Below are 21696 nucleotides of genomic sequence, written 5' to 3'. Positions count from 1 at the left end.
AATGTGTGACACTCACTGACCTGCTCCTCTGCCCCATCCGGTCTTCACAAGGACTTCGTATTTAAAGGGACCATTCTGGCCACAGAAGGGAATTACCCCGGCTTGACTCGTATCAATCAGATCCAGTTTGTGAACAATGATGAGCACCACGAAGTATGTGATGAAGCACACGGCACACGTCAGAAGAACGATGTAGTTAAGCCCTGGAGAAGGAGGCTGGAAGAGCAGAAAAGAACCGAAAATTCAGCAAGAACCCCGAATGCATGCCACCACCTTCCAGGATCACCTTGCTATTAAAGACAAAATGCCCATCTCACTTCCAGGCTCAAAAGAAATTGACGTATTGACTGAGACCTTCTCTCCCTCCCTCAGTTCTGGTGTCCACTGCAGCTCCGTTAGGTCCTGATTTACTGAGGCTATTTTCCCATTCCCTGTCTAACTTAAAGATAAGATGAAGGCCTTCTCCCATCATCACCCAACCTCACTCTCTCTCTGTTCCCCTCCCCTGCCCTGTCTCACCAGACCCCACTCCCTTGACTCCCACTCCAGTGAGCCCTCACCACCCAGCCAATCAATCATCTCCCCCAGGCTCTATCTCTGTCCCAGCAAGAGAGTCAGCCAATCCTCCCCCCAGCCCCTACCTCAGCCTGCCAGCCAGCCTCACCCTTCTCCTCCAGCAACCCCCGCCGTCCGTAGAGCAAGAACTTTCTCCTCTCTGCTGTGGCTGGCGCTAGAGCACAAACATTGTCTTCCCTGCATCACGTGGCTAGTGTGAGTCTGAGCCACACGCCTCACACTGGTCTCCGCTTCTCAAATCTGGTGAGTGTAGCACAGGAGTTCCTGCACCACACAGCTCAGATCACACAGAACGGACAATACAGCCCCCCCATATCATCCTGGAACCTGGCGCCCGATAGAGGACCTCAGGCTCGTATCTGGGAATAAAGTCTGAAAGCCCTAACCACACCCCTATAGGCCAAGATAGCCCACAAACTAAAAGCACAAATATGGTTTGAACCCCCCCCTCCCCGCAATACGTTTCAGTTACTCACTGGAAAAATGAAGCGCACAGCGTGTGGTGGCACAAAGAGACTGGCCCCAAAGGCTGTCAGATGCTGCGTCCGGCACACGGCTTTCTCCACCGTGGTGTCCTCCAGTGGCACCAAGCCTTCCGTCTTCCACCTCATCTCGTTCTCACTGAAGTACTGGCACAAGGCCGTGTAGACGCTCACCGTCACCTCCACAGCGGACCACGTGTAATGGCTGCTGACATTAAAGTAATAATCCACAGTTGCGTCTGCAGCTCTGAAAGGAAGAATCAAATGAAAGAGTTAGAACATCAGAGGCACATCTGGGACTCTAATTCTGAATGTCCAGCCAATAGGCCTTGTATTCTCAGCCCTCATAGTCCCACGTTGACGGCAGCATCATAACCCTCCTCCCTTACTTAAGCAGCACAGCTCAGCAGTAGAAAATGACACGGGGACAAATTTTTCCCCATCCCTGCAGGAACTCAGTTTCCCCGTCTCTGTCCCATTCCTATAAGCTCTGCCTTAACCACACAAGCCTCAAACACTTAGGATTTTAAAGCGTTTGAGGCTTGTGCAGAGGACGACGGAGCTTAGGCACTGGTGGATAGAAGCATTATGACATCACAGTCTGAGCTCTACAATGTTGCTACTTAGGACTTGAAAATGTCTGAGGCTTGTGCAGATGAGGACGGAACTTAGGCATTGGTGGAATGAGGCATTATGACATCACAATCTCAGCTCTAGAATGTTGCTACTTAGGACTTGAAAATGTCTGAGGCTTGTGCAGATGAGGACGGAACTTAGGCATTGGTGGAATGAGGCATTATGACATCACAATCTCAGCTCTAGAATGTTGCTACTTAGGATTTTCAAGTGTTTGAGGCTTGTGCAGATGAGGACGGAGCTTAGGCATTGGTGGATAGAAGCATTATGACATCACAATCTGAGCTCTACAATGTTGCTACTTAGGACTTGAAAATGTCTGAGGCTTGTGCAGATGAGGACGGAGCTTAGGCATTGGTGGAATGAGGCATTATGACATCACAATCTCAGCTCTAGAATGTTGCTACTTAGGATTTTCAAGTGTTTGAGGCTTGTGCAGATGAGGACGGAGCTTAGGCATTGGTGGATAGAAGCATTATGACATCACAATCTGAGCTCTACAATGTTGCTACTTAGGACTTGAAAATGTCTGAGGCTTGTGCAGATGAGGACGGAGCTTAGGCATTGGTGGAATGAGGCATTATGACATCACAATCTCAGCTCTAGAATGTTGCTACTTAGGATTTTCAAGTGTTTGAGGCTTGTGCAGATGAGGACGGAGCTTAGGCATTGGTGGATAGAAGCATTATGACATCACAATCTGAGCTCTACAATGTTGCTACTTAGGACTTGAAAATGTCTGAGGCTTGTGCAGATGAGGACGGAACTTAGGCATTGGTGGAATGAGGCATTATGACATCACAATCTCAGCTCTAGAATGTTGCTACTTAGGATTTGAAAGCGTTTGAGGCTTGCGCAGATGAGGACGGAGCTTAGGCATTGGTGGAATGAGGCATTATGACATCACAATCTCAGCTCTAGAATGTTGCTACTTATGATGTTAAAGCGTCTGAGGCTTGAGCAGATGAGGGTGGAGCTTAGGCATTGGTGGACAGAAGCATTATGACATCACAGTCTGAGCTCTAGAATGTTGCTACTTATGATTTTCAAGTGTTTGAGGCTTGTGCAGATGAGGACGGAGCTTGCAGGGATGGGGCAGGGACAGGAAAAGAACTCGCTGGGAAGGGACAGAAAAATTAGCTCCCGCGGGGACGGGGAAAAATTTGTCCCCATGTCATTCTCTACAAGGCCTTAGAGAAGAGGCAGGAAATACAGTGGTTACTCCCACCATCACAGCCTTAAGGACTTGCTCTGCCTCTAAGCCCAGCAAGATTCTCAGTGGGGGGGGGGGGCGGGTCAAAGCTATTCAGTTTTCAGCCCTGTGACTGCAAAAGCTGAGAATGATCCATGGTGGGTGTCAAGAGCGGGTCAGGTGTGGTTCTCTTACAGCGGAGGAATGAAGAAAGTGTACAGCTTGTGGTCCGTCCCCTGCAGCTCCTCCAGCCCAATTCTCTTCGTGTCTGTGTAGTTGAACTCATTGGTGTGTACAGAGTGATGAAGATACACCACGATGAAGGGTTCCGGCTCACTCGATGCATATCGCTCTAGAGAAGCGGAGGAAGGACACCGTTTATACACACAAGGTAAGACGCTGGCAACAGTTTACATTCCACCCAAATAAAACTAGAGAGCTTATTTAAATAATTAATATTCTGATTATCCTACAATTCTATGCGGATTACAAATGATGGTGGGCTCAGAATCTATCTAATGTACCTGGGGCAATGGGGGGATTAAGTGACTTGCCCAGGGTTACAAGCAGTGTGGGATTTGAACCCACAACCTCAGGGTGCTGAGGCTGCACCACTAGTTAATGGTGTTAAGAGAGGCTCTTATCCAGTGAAAGGCGGGGCTGTGGGAGGAGTGTGGGTGGGGCTTTGGGAGGAGTATGGGTGGGGCTGTGGGTAGAGTGTGGGCGGGGCTGTTGGAGGAGTGTGGGTGGGGCTGTGGGAGGAGTGTGGGTGGGACTGTGGGTGGAGTGTAGGTGGGACTGTAGGTGGAGTGTGGGTGGAGTATGGGCAGGGCTGTGGGAAGAGTGTGGGCGGGGCTATGGTTGGAGTGTTGGTGTGGCTGTGGGAGAAGTGTGGGTGGGGCTTTGGGAGGAGTATGGGCAGGGCTGTGGGTGGAGTGTGGGTGGGGCTTTGGGAGGAGTGTGGGTGGGGCTGTGGGAGGAGTGTGGGTGGGACTGTGGGTGGAGTGTAGGTGGGACTGTGGGTGGAGTGTGGGTGGAGTATGGGCAGGGCTGTGGGAGGAGTGTGTGTGGGGCTGTGGGAGGAGTGTAGCTGGGACTATGGGTGGAGTGTGGGTGGGGCTGTGGGAGGAGTGTGTGTGGGGCTGTGGGAGGAGTGTAGCTGGGACTATGGGTGGAGTGTGGGTGGGGCTGTGGGAGGAGTGTGTGTGTGGGGCTGGGGGAGGAGTGTAGGTGGGACTGTGGGTGGAGTGTGGGTGGGGCTGTGGGAGGAGTGTATGTGGGACTGTGGGTGGAGTGTAGGTGGGACTATGGGTGGAGTGTGGGTGGAGTATGGGCAGGTCTGTGGGAGGAGTGTGGGCGGGGCCATGTTTTCTCTTTTTTTTGTCTTTATAAATATCCCAGCCCTAAGCCGGACCTACCGTTTAGCAGCTGATAAGTGATCTGAAAATGCAAGCCTGCGTCTCTGTTGTTACTCTCTGTGCTGATGGCAATGATGACGGAGCCCCAGGCCTGCACAACCGCAGCGGCTGAGGAGATGTTCTGCACGCCTGTGCTGTTCTTCACCATCACCGTGATGGCCCTGCCAGAATCCAGATCTTCCACTGCAATCTGACTCCCGTTACTGTTCTGGAATTCCATGGAGGCCACTTCGGTGGAGACAGTATAGTTGCTGATGTAGCCAAAGGGGAAGGGGTTGGAGTCCACCCGGAACATGACCTGGATCACATCGCTGAGGTCAGAGAAGGTGCTGTTGAAGGCTCGTGGGATGGAGAACTGGCAGTCGGCCTTGTTGCTGTAGCACAGCAAGTTTAAGGGGTCGGAGCGTTTGCCTTGTGCCATAATTTCGTTGCTTTCTAACATCAGGGGCTCCTCATTCAGCACCCGGGACTTCATCAGGATACGCATCAGATCAGAAGACAGGTTATAGGCCTTGGAGGCAACGGAGAGAGAATGGTACTGGTTGCAGAGGAGTCCAACCTTAGACGCAGGGTGATCCACACGGACCAAATGAATCAGGTCCCCTAGAACAAAACAGCAACACGAAACGGATTTAAAAATACCACTTTGGGCATAGCGTACCATGTAACAGTCGACCAATGCCAGACCCACTCACCCTTCGCTCACAGTCCTGCAGGACCCTCTCGATTTCACACTTAAGCCCATTACTACAAGTACATACGATATAAAGATCTTGTTCAATTTATTTGATATACCGCAGATATAAAACCAAGGTAAAATCTACGCGGTTTGTAATAAATAAAGGTAAAATGGAGACGGGGACAAAAAATTAGACTAAACCCAAATTCCCATAAACAACCAAAACGATAAGGGAAAACACGAGGGAAGAAAGGACTCGGCGCGTCTCATAACAGTCCCGGGGCACCATCAGCCAGCTGTGTTTTCACGATAGCCATAATGAACAGGCATAAGAGAGATTTGCATAAAATGGAGGTGGTGGCATGCAAATCCTGAAAACTCAGGTGCCTGGTGGCAGTGGAGCCAGGCTTTGATGTCGGGGGAGGGAGGGAGGGGGGGGACGCAGACTGCCAGACGTGATTCTGAATTCAGCATCAGCGCTGGGATAACGGGTTCGGATGAGTTAATTTGATAATATCGCCTATAAAACTTCAAAGCGATGTACATGATAAAATATAGTACAACCCAGGTGATACCGTTAGTTCACCCTTAATACCTTGTATCAAAAAAGAGCTTTTCAATGCATTTTTTGCCCTCAGAGATGCCACCAGAAGATCACAATATCATATCTTCTGGCTTTATGCACCCAATCGTCATTGGGTCAATATATAGTGTGTATATAACTTTCTTATTATTTTTCATTTTTCAATTATTTTAATTTTAAGACAATAAATATTTTAAAGACAATAAATATTTATTGTCTTAAAATTAAAATAATTGAAAAATGAAAAATAATAAGAAAGTTATATACACACTATATATTGACCCAATGACGATTGGGTGCATAAAGCCAGAAGATATGATATTGTGATCTTCTGGTGGCATCTCTGAGGGCAAAAAATGCATTGAAAAGCTCTTTTTTGATACAAGGTATTAAGGGTGAACTAACGGTATCACCTGGGTTGTACTATAGATACCTTGTCCTTGTGAAAAATCCATTTCACTATATATAAGCCAGATACACTAATTCATGATAAAATATAGTCATTAGATTACAGAGTCGGACAAGGACTAACTCGATACAAAAGGGACTGGGGTAGAACTACATGAATTACAGGAAAGCGGCATCTACCAGTTGATACCTGGATGATGTCTGGAGGCCACCTTGGCTCGGATCGTCCTGCCAGAGAGAGTTTTCAGCAGCATTATTCAGATAACGCAGGTACAATCCATGAGTGGCACTTACTCGGTAGAAGCCACGTCGACCCACATTAGTGCGTCTGAATATAACACTGCTTCTAATTTGCCTGTCATTATTTCTTTATTTTATTTAAGACATTTTTAATCCACCTTTATCCAAAGCGGCTCACAGTATCACATACACATTTCAAGATTTGAACATCAGCCCAAATCATAAGATTATACCATTAGTCTATGTTATTAAGATGACTGGGTGGGCTTGGCTCCAAAGAGGAGGAGTCTTGACCTACCCAGGCCTTCCTCAAGCGACACCCCTAGTTTGTGGGTCAAAGGATGGCTCTATGAACACCAAGGTAGTGTCTTCTCATCTTGCTTTTTGATGCCTATCCTGTACCATTCGAAAGGGTCTCTCGTTCTATACTAGTTAACCTCTGAAAACACTTTGGGAGGGAGCTTCAGAGGGGAGAAGGAAAAGCTTTCATTTCCCATTAATACAGATTCTAGAAATCTCTAAAGGAAGGGCAGTGCTGACACAATGAAATCCTTCAATCAGATGATGGCGAGGCCTAAAAATCCCAGGACACTTTAGGCGAAAAACTTTTATAATGAAAAATGGATACATATGGTTCGATGTACATCTGCTGAGCCTACGGAAATATATTTCTATCGGGGCTGGATTCAGCCTCTCTTGTCAGTCCGAAGAGAAAGATGTGCAACCATGAAATAACTACTTCCTATCCAGTTTCACTCTACTAACCCATGATGTTCAGGATGTTGTCCGCGATGGCTGTTGGGGTCATAGTGCCCTGGGTGGTTTCATTCTGCAGGATTAACATCATGGCCTCTAGTTTGTTCAAAGTTTTTCTCTGGCATGATCCACAGATCAGCTCTTTGCTTGCGACCTGAAATTAGAAACAGACTATGATACTACATAAGAAAAGCCATGCTGGTGGATTTACAAGTTGACCCCCATGAGAAAAGTTTTCTGACTGCAGAAGGTTTTTGGAAGGAGCCAAGAAGTATATTTACCTCTGAGGCAAGCAGGCATATCGTAGGACTGGGAGACACGCCTAGCCCATATCAGAAGACATTTCTATCCTGTTTCAGAAGCAACCTTTGAGGCATGACAGCATATCATGGCAGGCTCTGAAACAGGTTAAGTAGATCTCTCTACCTTTGCCAAATGCATGTATAAGGATAGCAGAGACCTCTAGTGGCACTACTAAATTACTACACTCTGACTTCAGAATGCCTCACTATTTCCAGAACAAAGGTAGGGTTCTCCTGACTAGTGAAATAAAGGTAGAAGGAGACTTCTTTTGGAGGGAGACTGTGGCTGGCAAAAAGAGCTACAGCCTTTTTTTCTATGGCTCCTGCATATTCATTGGGAAAATCCTGAAAACTGGACTGGGTGGTGGCCCTCAAAGACTGATACGTATGCCTCCCTCCCTCTGAGACATGCAGATATGTTGTGATATGTTCTTATATGCCAGAGGCAGGGAGATATAGAAGCATGTATCCTCTAGCAGAACCTAAGAATAGCCTTGCTGGGTCAGACCAATGGTCCATCTAGTTCAGTATCCTGTCTTCGTGGTGGCCAATCCAGGTCACAAGTATTTGGCAAAAAACAAAATAGTAGCAACATTCCATACTACCGATCCAGGACAAGCAGTGGCTTCTCCCATGTCTTTTTCAATTACAGACTATGGACTTTTCCTCCAGGAACCTGTCCAAACCCTTCTTAAAACCAGCTACGCTATCCACTCTTGCGTTTCAGAGCTTAACTATTCTCTGAGTGAAAAAATATTTCCTCGTATTGGTTTTAAATGTATTTTTCTGTAACTTCATCGAGTGTTCCCTAGTCTTTGTAATTTTTGTGGGAATGAAAAATCAATCCACTTGTACCCGTTCTACTCCACTCACGATTTTCTAGACATCAACCATATCTCCCCTCAGCCGTCTCTTTTCCAAGCTGAAGAGCCCTAACCGTTTTAGTCTTTCCTCATACAAGAGGAGTTCCATCCCCTTTATCATCTTGGTCACACCATGGAGTGATATAGAAGCATTATAACATTTTTAAACTTGTTTACCATTACTTTTCGAATAATTCCTAGCATCTTGTTTGCTTTTCTGGTGGCCTTATATCCTTATACAGAACCCGTTGTATGTCTCAGAGGCAGGGAGTCGTACGAATCTTGTAGCAGAACCTATCATGATAGGTTCTGCTGGAGCAAGGATAGGCAACCTCGGTACTGAAAAGCAGCAACCCAGTCCGGCTTTCAGGATTTCACTGCTTCCATTGTATGCAAATAGATCTCATGCATATTCATTAGGAAAATCCTGAAAGACGGACTAGGTGGTGGCTCTCGAGGACCGATATTGAGAACCTATACCTCCTTCTCACTGAGACATGCAGATACAGTTCTGCCATTTGAGGAATACACAGAGATATAAACTATCTTTCCCTTCTTTTAAGGGTATTAAATCTAGTCAATCTTTTGCCTTCAAGCTGGTAGAGATGTGGAATGGACTTCCTGACTCCATTAGACTGATAGGCCAGCTACAACAATTTCGTAAAACCCTGAAATCTCTGCTGTTTACCCAAAACTTAAATGGCTTAAGTATAGTATCAAAGAACTGACGATAATCCAGCTTTTTTTCTCTATGATCTCTTTCTTATGTACTCTAGTCTTAATTACATGTGAACCGAGTCGAGCTCCGTTAGGAGATGACCCAGGATATAAATTGAAGATTAGATTAGATTAGATTATTCAGGGCCGAATTGAATCAAATAGAAATACGGATTTTCAGTAAAGGTTACATTTTATCTGTTCCTTGCTTTCTTCTTTATCACCTTGCTATCATCTTAACTTGAACTGTAAGCTCTTAAGATGGTTCAACCCTTCTAGAACGTGGCGTACACTGAAGGTAGCATGAAAATGTTGCCCAAACTGTGAGATGATGATGTGTATTGTGGGTTTCCCACAAAGCCAAACAACCTTACCGTACACTGAGCCAAAGCAGCTGAGATTTGCTGAATGTCATCCACTGTGTTGACTTTGAGGGAAATCAGTGTCTGAGTGATGTTTTTCCGAGTCCAGATCCGAAGCTCTCTGTCACCACTTGGCTCAGACTCTGAATGCAACACCTGTTCGTACTTCAAGAAGAAATATGATCAATTCAGTCAAGCATTTGAACTTTGTTCCATATCGAAGGACAGACTAAGGACTAAAGTATGGCGAGGAGAGATGCTCCAGGTTCACAGAGCACAGAAGGCGATACCGCTCTACCACTGCCTAAGCCTTTGACCTCTATCTTCCAATACCCTATTTTGGGTAGCAAAACACAATCTCATTTTATTCTCAGCCATCCGCAATCCCAAAGAACAACCAACCACAGTCAACCACCATCTCAGACCCAGTTAAACACAATCCCACCCTACAACTAATCACAATTCTAGACCAGACCCAATTAGAATTCCATGCCACAGTGAGACATTAGCTAGTTCCAGCCAACGGCAATCCACAATGAACTAAAGATATGTTACAGCAATCCTATGACCACAGCGAGTTAAGCAGTGGCCTGGTGGTTAGAGCAGCTGCCTCCGCAGTCTGAGGTTGTGGGTTTGAGCCCCATGTTGCTCCTTGTGACCCTAGGCAAGTCACTTAACCCTCCATCGCCCTAAGGTACCATAGACTGTGAACCATCCAGATGGCTGACCCAACAGACTATATATCAAATACAAACAAATGTGAAACACAGCCAACTAAAATCCCATTCCACAATCTTAGGTCACTGCCAGTCTCAATCTCACACCACAACATACCACCGTCCAACATAATCCAATTTAAATCTTTTACAATCCTTCCGGCAACTAACCACAATCTCTCTCCATAGCCAAATTTAATCGGCATTTAACCTGTGTTTTCATACACAGATTGTTGAATTAGACCAGGGCTAGGGAACTCCAGTCCTCGAGAGCCATATTCGTCGGGTTTTCAGGATTTCCCCAATGAATATTCATGAGATCTATTTACATGCACTGCTTTCAATGCATATTCATTGAGGAAATCCTGAAAACCCGACTGAAATACGGCTCTCGAGGACCGGAGTTCACTACCCCTGAATTAGACTGTAAGCTGCCATGTTGTTGTTTTATAAATTCTGAATGGCAGCTTACCAGACAATGGATAAATAAAAATTACATGCAAGAATTTAGCAGGAGGAAAGAAGTCTTGCCTGAAGCATTGTAATGTTCCCAGCATAACATTATAGCCCAGTTCTTGTCTCTACATCAGTGGTTCCCAACCCTGTCCTGGAGGAACACCAGGCCAATTGGGTTTTCAGGCTAGCCCTAATGAATATGCATGAAGCAAATTTGCATGCCTATCACTTCCATCATATGCAAATCTCTCTCATGCATATTCATTAGGGCTAGCCTGAAAACCCGATTGGCCTGGTGTTCCTCCAGGACAGGGTTGGGAATCACTGCTCTACACCCACCGCATTCCCTGGTTCTTCTTGGGTGGTCAAATTTGCCAGGAGAGGTAATGCAGTGCGATGTTTACTGAGACATGCCAGTCTCTGATAGAAAAGAGCAAACAGCGCCACCAGGAGGAGGGTACAAAGATATGACCACAGAAAGAAACACAGCAAAGACCGGCACCTTTTGTAGCTCAATATTAAGAGACGATTTTGTATTCCCAAAGCAAAAAGTCACAACCAAGAATAACCTCAATACTCCACTTAAAAATGAAAGTGGCTTAGATGACTGAAGCAACCAAGTAAGGAAATCATCCAAGAAATATATTGCCCAATAAAAACAGTCCGGCTGGCAATGTGCCATCCCAGGACGTATCAATGTGATGGCCACTGATGATAGAATATACACCACAGCGCTTGCGATGCCAATATGAAGAAGAGTTGGCAATCAAGCAGTCTAGGAATAAATCCAATAAGTTGCGTGGAGGGTCCGTGTTTCGGCTAATGTAGTAGCCTTCATCAGGGGTCCATAATTCTGGACATGCATCAAGAAATAAATGGGAATGAAATAATGCTGAAATCAGCCCTTGAAATGTTCCTTTGTCTCAGACGGATTCTAAGGTTTGATTTCAGCATTAGTTTAGCGATTTGTCACCTGTTGTAATAAACTTGGTTGCTTCGCCGTCTGCTTTTTTTGTTTTGTGGTATTCCCGAAGCAGACACACGTTAAGACAGGAGCTTATAGAAAGTGCAGCTTCAAGCGCAATTCGGTTACCTCATTTAAGACGGTGATGAGTGCCAGGGAGAACTCGGTGACGTGCTGTGGGTCTCCCTGCTTCACCAGGCCCTGCAGCGTGCCCTCCGTCTGATTATAAAGCCAGTGAGTGAGGCTTAGGAATCCGTCAGGGGGGTTTGGCAGCAAGATTACTAAAGAGCTGGGAAAGAAAAAAAGGTTTCGTGTCCGAGAAACTGCAGATGGCGACACAGAGACGCTACGACAGTTTCTTGTTCGTACAGTAACACAGCCATCTCAGTAACTCTAAGCCTTTCTATTGCTCTTCTGCCCTGACTGGCTCTTGGCTCTCCCTCCTCTCTCTGTTAATGTGCTCCTGATGAGAACCACATGATGTCACTCCTTTGTGACTTGGTCAGAGCCTCAAGACCTCTCTTCCTCTCTGAATTTCCTCAACATAACCCAGAAAGTCCAGCAAGGAACAACCCCACATAAAAAGAAGTGGGATGGAACAAAGGATTCTCCACCAAACAAACAAAGCCATGTTGTGCAGCTTTATCCAAAAGTACTCAACCGACTACTTCGGAAAATTGCGAGCCATGGAATTGAGGGTGAAATTCTCGCGTGGATTAAAAACCGGCTGGAGATTGGTTGTATTTGGAATGGCGCCTCTTGTTTCCTTTGAATTTAGTTCATGTACCAAGTATTAACATGCCTAGGAGATATAGGGAGAACAAAATTTTATTGGATACTTGGAAAACGTTGAGATATACTAGTAACTTAACACCTATTCCAATTAATAAATCAACTAATCAATCCTTATGGATAAACTCCAAGATTAAAATTGGCGGATACCAAGTCCTCTGGAAGTACTGGATAATAGCAGGCATTCGAACTCTGAATGATGTTATTTCAGATGGTAAACTGCTTGAATTTTCACAATTGCAACATAGATTTCTCCTACTGTAAACCACGTCGAGCTCTATGAACGTGGAGATGATGCGGTATACAAACCTAAGGATTAGATTAGATTAGATTTGGTCTTAATAAATCACAAACTTTTAAGTGGTTGCAATTGAAGCAGGCTATTCAGGTGGGGTTCCCTGAATGGAAGACTCTTAACAATCAATATAGTATGGAGTTCCTATGCTTCCAAGCAGACTTCCTGGGACATCAAGCCGCATTGTGGTATAAATTATTATCTGGATATTTGAATAAAAAAACAAATTGTGGTCTTAGAGACATTTGGAGCATTGAGATTAAGCATCAGATTTCTGCATCTCAATGGCCACGAATTTGGTCTTGGAGGATGAGATCTACAGTGTCAGCATCTATGAGGCAAACTTGGTTCTTTTAGTTGCATAGAGCGTTTTGGACTCCTGTTCGTTTACAAAAATTAGATAGCTCTAAGTCCAATAAATGCTGGAACTGTAATTTGGAACCAGGGACATTAGATCATCTACTTTATTATTTGTCCCTATATTAAGTTATTTTGGAATTCAATCTGGCCTCAAGTAAACTCGTTATTGGAAAACCATGTTGCACTTTCCTATGATACTGTTTTATTTGGAATGGCTATGAGGAAGAAGAGTCAAATATCATCATATAATAATAAACTTTTATTAGTCATGACAGGGGTTGCCATTCAACATATAACCAATAATTGGAAAAATTAAAGAATCTTAATTACACATTCTGGTGGAATTCGTTATGCCATATTTTTAAGATGGAAAGAGCAATAGCAATTCAAAAAGGGACATATAATAACTTTGTAAAGATATGGGGGCCATTGGCAAAGTATTGTGATGAATAGACATCAATTCCTTTCCTTTTCTTTTCTTTTTTAGATCTATTTAGCACACTCAAGGGGGAGGGTGGATATGGAGTGTAAGTTAATAAGATATGTTATCATATGTTATATAATATAGTACACTCTATTTTAGTTGAAAATGTGATGAAGGGTGGGTGGGTAAGTGGGTGGGTTTTTTTGTTTTTTACACTATTAGATCTTATGTGTTAGATATGATAGTGCTATATTGGAATTACTTGTATGATATATTTTTGTGCACTTGTTGTTAGATTTAAAAATGAATAAAGATTTAAAAAAAAAACTGGCTGGAGCATAGGAAACAGAGAGTGGGGCTAAATGGACAATACTCGGACTGGAAGAGCGTCACCAGTGGGGTGCCACAGGGCTCGGTGCTTGGACCCGTGCTCTTTAACATCTTTATAAACGATCTGGACATAGGTACGACGAGCGAGGTGATTAAATTTGCGGAAGATACGAAGTTATTCAGAGTAGTGAAGACACAGGGGGATTGTGAAGATCTGCAACGTGACATAATCAGGCTCGAGGAATGGGCATCGACATGGCAGATGAGGTTCAACGTGGATAAGTGTAAAGTGATGCATGTCGGTAACAAAAATCTCATGCATGAATACAGGATGTCCGGGGCGGTACTTGGAGAGACCTCCCAGGAAAGAGACTTGGGAGTTCTGATCGACAAGTCGATGAAGCTGTCCACGCAATGTGCGGTGGCGGTGAAAATGGCGAACAGAATGCTAGGAATGATAAAGAAGGGGATCACGAACAGATCGGAGAAGGTTATCATGGTGCTGTACCGGGCCATGGTGCGCTCTCACCTGGAGTACTGCGTCTAGCATTGGTCGCCATACATGAAGAAGGGTCCAGAGAAGAGCGACTAAAATTGTTAAGGGGCTGGAGGAGTTACCGTACAGTGAGAGATTGGAGAAACTGGGCCTCTTCTTCCTTGAAAAGAGGAGGCTGAGAGGGGACATGATTGAAACATTCAAGATAATGAAGGGAATAGACTTAGTAGATAAAGACAGACTGTTCACCCTCTCCAAAGTAGGGAGAACGAGAGGGCACTCTCTAAAGTTGAAAGGGGATAGATTCCATACAAACATAAGGAAGTTCTTCTTCACCCAGAGAGTGGTGGAAAACTGGAACGCTCTTCTGGAGGCTGTTATAGGGGAAAACACCCTCCAGGGTTTGAAGACAAAGTTGGACAAGTTCCTGATAAACGGGAATGTACGCAGGTGAGGCTGGACTCATTTTGAGCACTGGTCTTTGACCTGAGGGCCACCGCGTGAGCGGACTGATGGGCAGGATGGACCACTGGTCTGACCCAGCAGCAGCAATTCTTATGTTCTTAACCTATTGAGTCTGTGTTGAGTCTGATGGATTCTTGGATGCAGGAATTTAAACTGAAATTGAATCAAGACAAAACTAAATTTTTATTGTCCCCTTTGAATCAACAATTAAGATCAATTCAATGTTATATACAATAAGTCCAACAATTAAAATATTGGGAGTTGTTCTTGATCAGTACCTGACCATGAAGAACCAGATCGATGCAGTGGTCCAAAAGGGATATTATACTTTATGGAAATTGTGTACCATTACATCCTATTTCAAAATCCTAGTTCAGTCATTACTTTTGAGTCTACTGGATCATTGCAACATTGTTTACTTGATGAGTACTAAGAAAAATATGGCCAGATTGACTTTGGTTCAGGACACAGCAGTGAGAATGATTTATGGCCTGAGGAAATATGACCGTGTGATACCATATTACCTGTTGAGGCCCGGGTGATCTTTAAGTTGGGATGCTTATGCTATAAAGCTGCCTTCGGAGTAGCTCCACTATATCTTGCCATAGCGTCGCAAAAGAATAGTAGAAAATCACATGCCCTTTTTACGTTTCCATCAGCTAAGGGCTGCAAAAGTAAGAAATAGTACGAGCACACTCTCTCATATCAAGCAGCTCACTATGATAAAGATTTCCAACCATTGCTAGTTATGAACACTTTAGAAAACTGCTGAAAACCTTTCTCTTTTCAAAATTTCTGACAAATTAGATCCCTCTGTATTTTTCATAAAGTAATCTTTTGTTAAGCGCATTCAACTTATGGCTCTGCGGTCTAGACATCTGTTGTTATGTTATGTTATAAAAATATATTGTTTATTGATGTCCAAATGGAATGATGTCCATTTGGACTTCAATACACAATACAATTTTTATCCTGCTGGCTTTGTTTGTTTGCTGAAGAGTCCTTTGTCCTATCCCACTTCTTTTTCTCCAGGCTTCAATATAACTTGTATGAATATAAAAGGAAGAGAGAAAGGCAGAAGAATATGGCTGAGTCAGATAATGGCGACAGCGGTTAGTGCTGTTTTTCTATGTGTTTCTGCCCTTCCCTGCCTCTGGAAATCGGGCCACATGCTACTGGTACCTGTTGAGTGCCACAACAGAGGCTCCCTGATGGTCTTGCACCACCACAGAAATATCCACCAGAAACTGGTTCTCCTGGAAGCCGGGAGGCAGGAACGCAGTGTACTCCCAGCGGCTGCCCTTGTAGACGTAGAATTCCTCACAGTGCCCCACCTTACAGCGTGTGGCAATGAGGCTGAAGACCAGCGATGCTCCTTCCTCCTCCTCATCCTTCCAACCTGCCATGACAAGAATGAACAGAGTTTAATTCTCACTTAAAGGTTCAGGTTCACACCGCGGTGTTTATCAGCCAGTAGACGTTCCACCACTCTTTCCAAATCAAGAACGCAGTCGCTGGAATTCAATAGAGAAATGGGTCGTTTGTCCTGTTGAACCCCAGGCTCCCCCAGAAGTCCAACATGGAAGAGAAAACTATAAAACACAGTGACTTTACATCAATGATATATAATTCATAAGATCACATGATGATAAGATTGACTAATCTGATTATACAAATTTATCAAACAAATAAGTTTTTTATAATCTTCTAAAAGCCTGATAAGAAGAAGAAGTCAAGATCAAACCACCAAAGCTTTTATTCCATTTCCCTGCCTGAAAAGATAAAGTCCTATCAAGAAATCTTGTATTGATGGGAAGGAGAACAAAGAGATGCTACGTGTAGAGCGATTAGTTTCTGATAAATCAAAATGCCCACCAAACAGCTCAGTCTAAGCTTCTCCCTGACAACCCACCGACATGTTCCTATTCTGGAGAAGGGTTCTCCCTTTCTGCTTCCTCAATTAAGATCTCTTTTCAAAGATTCATATTCCTTGGCTTTCTCTCCACTTTCCCACTGACCCTCTTTCAGAACTCATTGTGTACAAAGAGAGCAATCAGGGGCTGGGACAGAAAGGCGGAAACGTCTGGCTGCTACAATGACTTCCTTGCAAGGTGAGACTCTTGTCCCTAGAGACGACACTGAAGGTTTGTAAGGGAATTACACGAAGCGTGTTTGAGATATCAGATACTGAAGGTTCTTAGTGTAGTCAAAAAAAACCCCAAAATCCCTGATTCTTCATTACAGATAATACAATAATTATTAGAATTCATCTTAAAGCTGAAACGCAGTACCATTTATTTTCCTCCTTGATCTGCGATGCACAAATGGAAGATTAGATTAGATTAAATCGGGCTCCAGATTAGAAGAGGAAAGAAAAGTTTCCAAATCCTGGATTTATGCTTTGAACACATTAGGAAATTGACTTAAATTTCAGGCGTTGGACTGTTAGAATGGTATCATCTTACATTTACAAACGGAATCCCCCATACACATCTCCCCCATCCTGCTCACCAGTGCACTTTATTGATCCATCTCTCACGCTCACTACAGATCACTAGCTCTCATCTGTGCACTTCCTGTAGACCAGGGGTGTCAAAGTCCCTCCTCAAGGGCCACAATCCAGTCGGGTTTTCAGGATTTCCCCAATGAATATGCATGAGATCCATTAGTATACAATGAAAGCAGTGCATGCAAATAGATCTCATGCATATTCATTGGGGAAATCCTGAAAACCCGACTGGATTGCGGCCCTCGAGGAGGGACTTTGAGAACCCTGATGTAGGCCCATGCACACTCATTATTCACCCATCCTTCTCAGTCGTGCTTCTTTTGCCTGTCCTTTACAGGGCGCACTCCTGTGGGTTCCCTGTAAAGCTGTCTCTTGCCAGTGCACTGTCTGTCACCTTTCACTAGTGCAGCCCCTGTTTCTCTTCTCACCTGTGCACTCAAACTGAACTTCAGTGATCAACGCCGTGACAGTTTTGTTTGGGAAGAGTCTGCAGGAGCCTCCAGCTGGAGGACTGTTTGGAAGGAGGTCGATGCTGGCGTAGCCCTCCTCATCCATGCTGGGGTCAGAGACATGGAGCGTGAAGGTGTACCCTTCCCCGTCCTTTAAGACCCCCTGCCGCAGCACCAGGTTCATCCCTCGGCTTCCCGTGGAAGTTGTGGACATATCCAAAACCAGAGACTTATTCTTGAAACTCTGTGCTGTCCATCTCTACAAAGACGGAAAAAGATACAGATGTACATTATGCAGCGAAAGACAGAACAGTTAGCAGAAAATAAGGCTTGAAGTTCGATAGAAACATTGTAACATGAAGGCAGATAAAGGTCAAATGGCCCATCCGCAGCATCCACCATCTCCTCCTCTCCCTATTGGCTAAGGCTCTAAACATTTGCATCTCCTCTTCCTATAGGCTAAGGCTCTTTACACCTGCATTGTGAGGTCATAGAAACATGATGGCAGATAAAGGCCAAATGGCCCATCCGCAGCATCCACCATCTCCTCCTCTCCCTATTGGCTAAGGCTCTTAACATTTGCATCTCCTCTTCCTATAGGCTAAGGCTCTTTACACCTGCATTGTGAGGTCATAGAAACATGATGGCTGATAAAGGCCAAACGGCCCATCCGCAGCATCCACCATCTCCTCCTCTCCCTATTGGCTAAGGCTCTAAACATTTGCATCTCCTCTTCCTATTGGCTAAGGCTCTAAACATTTGCATCTCCTCTTCCTATAGGCTAAGGCTATTTACACCTGAATTATGAGGTCATAGAGCATTATGTTTATAGAAACATAGGGGAGGGCTTCAATGGCTGGGAAGGTGTAGATGGGCTGGAGGGAGCTTTGACGGAGACTTCAGTAGTTGGAACCTAAGAACAGCTATGAAGAAAAAAAAACCCCAACAATTTTTTAGATTGAATCAGGTTGAACCATTCGGATCTTTATCTGCCATCATTTACTATGTTACTATGCTTAAAGAAGTTCCTGGGGGGGGGGGGGGGAGGGAGCTGTGTATCAGTTGTTACAATGCAGTGCATACAGTGGAATGGCCAGGGTAGGAGGCGCCTCCACCCCACCTTCTCCACCGCCAACTCCTTCCCCATCCCCTCCTTTTAAACTCTTTGCTGGCACGAGCAGCATCTCCAACTCGCAGCTCACTCCGGCCTTGTCTCTCCCTCTGATGTCACTTCCCGGTCCCATGGCTAGGAAATGACTTCAAAGGGAGAGCCGAGGCCGGCATGAGCAGCAGGTTGGAGATGCAGCTTGCTCCAGTGAACAGCCAAAGAGGTTCAGGGGAAGCAGAGAGAACTCAGTTTCTCTGTCCCATTCCTGTAAGCTCTGCTTTAACTGCACAAGCCTCAAATACTTATGATTTTCAAGTGTTTGAGGCTTGTGCAAATGAGGACGGAGCTTAGGCATTGGCGGAATGAGGCATTATGACATCACAATCTGAGCTCTAGAATGTTGCCACTTATGATGTTAAAGCGTTGGATGCTTGTGCAGATGAGGGCGGAGCTTAGACACTGGCGGAATGAGGCATTATGACATCACAATCTGAGCTCTAGAATGTTGCCACTTATGATGTTAAAGTATTGGATGCTTGTGCAGATGAAGGCGGAGCTTAGGCATTGGTGGAATGAGGCATTATGACATCACAATCTCAGCTCTACAATGTTGCTACTTAGCATTTTAAAGGGTTTGAGGCTTGTGCAGATGAGGGCGGAGCTTAGGCATTGGTGGAATGAGGCATTATGACATCACAATCTGAGCTCTAGAATGTTGCTACTTAGGATTTTAAAGGGTTTGAGGCTTGTGCAGATGATGACGGAGCTTGCAGGAATAGGGCAGGGGCAGGAATAGAACTTACGGGGACGGGATGGGAAAATGAGTTCCCACCGGGATGGGTAAAAATTTGTTCCCTTAGAATTCCTATGAGCTTCGGAGCTGTTACTGCCATGGCTGGTGCTAAAAACCGCTACAGTTTTGTAAAAAGAAGGGGGTTTATTTCTATATGTGTACTATATTTTTTTTCTCTTTTTTAATTGATTTCATATATATTTATATTTTTATTACTGCTGGTTGTTCCTTCAGTTTGTTTTTATTTTATTTATGCTGAGTTATTAATTAATCAATTTTTCTATATACAGTATGTCATTGATTTTTATGATGATTGATTTTTTATGTACGAGTTATGTTTTGTTGGAGAAATATATTCTCCTGAGCCGAAACATGGACCATGTAGGGTCTGCTTGATGTGCGATAATAAAGATCTATTTGAAGAATTCCAAGGTTCTGTTTCCTGAGCCTCCTTGGTTGGATGTTGTAAGACCTATTCCCACACGCCTGGTTTTCTGCTTCATTCGTGGGGATCTGGTTCCAGTTTCTTTGGTTGTTTTGCCAGGTACAAGGCAGGAATGTTTACTTTATTGCCCCAAATTATAGGAGGACACAGCTCCAGGCCGCACCCATCCAGACTCTGTTCCATAGTTCTGAAATTCCAGGAATTCCTGCTTTGGAAAAGACCATTTGTTTGTATTAATCTCCAGATCTGTTTTCAGACTGATCGAGCAGCTTTAGAAGGGTATTTTCCGTAGGATTTAACAGCCCAGTTCAGTTTGAAAAGTTGATTCCTCGCATCCAGCGGGTCTTACCTGCCAGGCTCACAAGGGGCCTCTTTACTAATCATGTAATAAATATCCCCGAGGAAAGGATTTAGGGGCTTTGAAAATCTACTTTAGTCCTCGGTGAATGCAAGATTCATTAAAGCGTGTTTAGCTCTCACATTGCCGTGACCCTAAAAGAGTATGTGTCCCCCACTGGGCCACCCATTTCCAGCCCTAATGCAAATCCTGAGGCCGAACCTATCCTCCGTAAAGTGGATCGTGGCCCTTCTCTGTCTCCCACACTTGCCGCTTCCTTACCCCTTGTCTGAGATCCTCCTGACAGTTCGCACAGCCTCCTTCCAGGTACACATAAGAACTCTTGCTGACTTCGTACACAGACTGGGCTTTGCAAGAAACGCACTTGAGGGACACGATGGGGACCTGACCCTTTCTAATTAAAACCTGGCAGAATGGAAAACAAGAAGGCTTTAGGTAAGACATCAACATGCTTTCATCAGGATATGTACAACAGTAATGCATGACCACTAGGACAGGACAAATGGGATAGGTGAAATATTTAACATGCTTTCACTAGGACAGGACAGTCGGTGTGTGTGTGGGGCGGGGGGGGGGGGGGATCATTTTCAAAAAAGATAGACCTCCAAAAGAGGGCATAACCAGCACGTGGACATCTCACTAGACAAAATGGCCAAGTGGGTGTTTTCGAAACTGACTTTTCAGATGTCTTTCTGGTCGTTTTGTCTCTAGTGAGTCTAAACCATAAAAGGACGTGTTAGAGTCATGTTTTGGGTGGGATTAGGGTGGATTTAGCACTTGAACATTTTACAATGAAAATCAAACATTTTACATAACGTCCAGGGCACAATTTGAATGTTTTGGGCTAGACCTGTTTTTAAAACGAATAAGGGACAAAAAGGTCCCCAAACTGAGCAGATGAAGGCATAGCCTCCTCATATTGCCCCAGTGGTTACTGACCCCCCCCCCCACCCCTCAAAGATGTAACTGAAACAGTACATACCAATCGATATGATCGCTTCAGATGTTATAGCAGCAAGCAGGTCTCTGGAGTAGCCTGGTGGTCAGTGCAGTGGACCCAGGCCCATATGTCACCTTACCTAGTACACTTGTGGTGGAAACCCCCACTGTACTACCATTTAGGCAACACCTGCAGGCATAAGGGCTTTTGGCGTGGTAGACAGGTGGGTACAGTAGGTTTTGGGGGAGTGTTGGAGGGCTCACCATATAATGTACAGGGGTTATGGTGAGATGTGTACCTGGTACCCTTAAAGTGAAGTTCACAGCAGTGCCCTCTAGGGTGCTCCACTGCTCTGCTGGCCTGTCCATTAAAAATGCTAGGCCCCTCCTACATGCAAATGGATTGTTTTAAGTGTTTTTAATTTGGACCTTTGTTTTTCGATAAATGGCGGACCATTTTTGGAAAAAAATAAGACAAGACATCTTGTGGGTTCGAAGACGGCCATTTTCTCCACCCGATTTTTGGATGTTTTTCTTAAAACATCTAAGTCAGACTTAGACTCTACGTGTGCAACACTAAGAT

At 44.7% G+C, this 21696-nt stretch overlaps 1 protein-coding gene across 2 annotated transcripts in view; it reads right to left on the bottom strand.

Annotated features, from left to right (window-relative positions):
• Window positions 1-21696, bottom strand: part of PKD1 (polycystin 1, transient receptor potential channel interacting) — a 173117-nt gene that overhangs the window by 51644 nt on the left and 99777 nt on the right. For both annotated transcript variants that reach the window (XM_033962835.1, XM_033962836.1), the window contains exons 17-26: window positions 20436-20579; window positions 17450-17729; window positions 15695-15911; window positions 11480-11639; window positions 9227-9379; window positions 6980-7124; window positions 4305-4907; window positions 3082-3238; window positions 1053-1305; window positions 21-216 (exon numbers count right to left, since the gene is read on the bottom strand). In XM_033962835.1, the coding sequence (XP_033818726.1) occupies window positions 21-216; window positions 1053-1305; window positions 3082-3238; window positions 4305-4907; window positions 6980-7124; window positions 9227-9379; window positions 11480-11639; window positions 15695-15911; window positions 17450-17729; window positions 20436-20579 (2308 nt within the window). The remainder of the gene's footprint in view (window positions 1-20; window positions 217-1052; window positions 1306-3081; window positions 3239-4304; window positions 4908-6979; window positions 7125-9226; window positions 9380-11479; window positions 11640-15694; window positions 15912-17449; window positions 17730-20435; window positions 20580-21696) is intronic.

Source organism: Geotrypetes seraphini, chromosome 11 (genome assembly GCF_902459505.1).
Source record: "Geotrypetes seraphini chromosome 11, aGeoSer1.1, whole genome shotgun sequence".
Lineage (NCBI taxonomy): Eukaryota > Metazoa > Chordata > Amphibia > Gymnophiona > Dermophiidae > Geotrypetes > Geotrypetes seraphini.
Note: the sequence above shows the minus strand (reverse complement) of the source record. Positions and strands in the feature narration are given on the sequence as shown.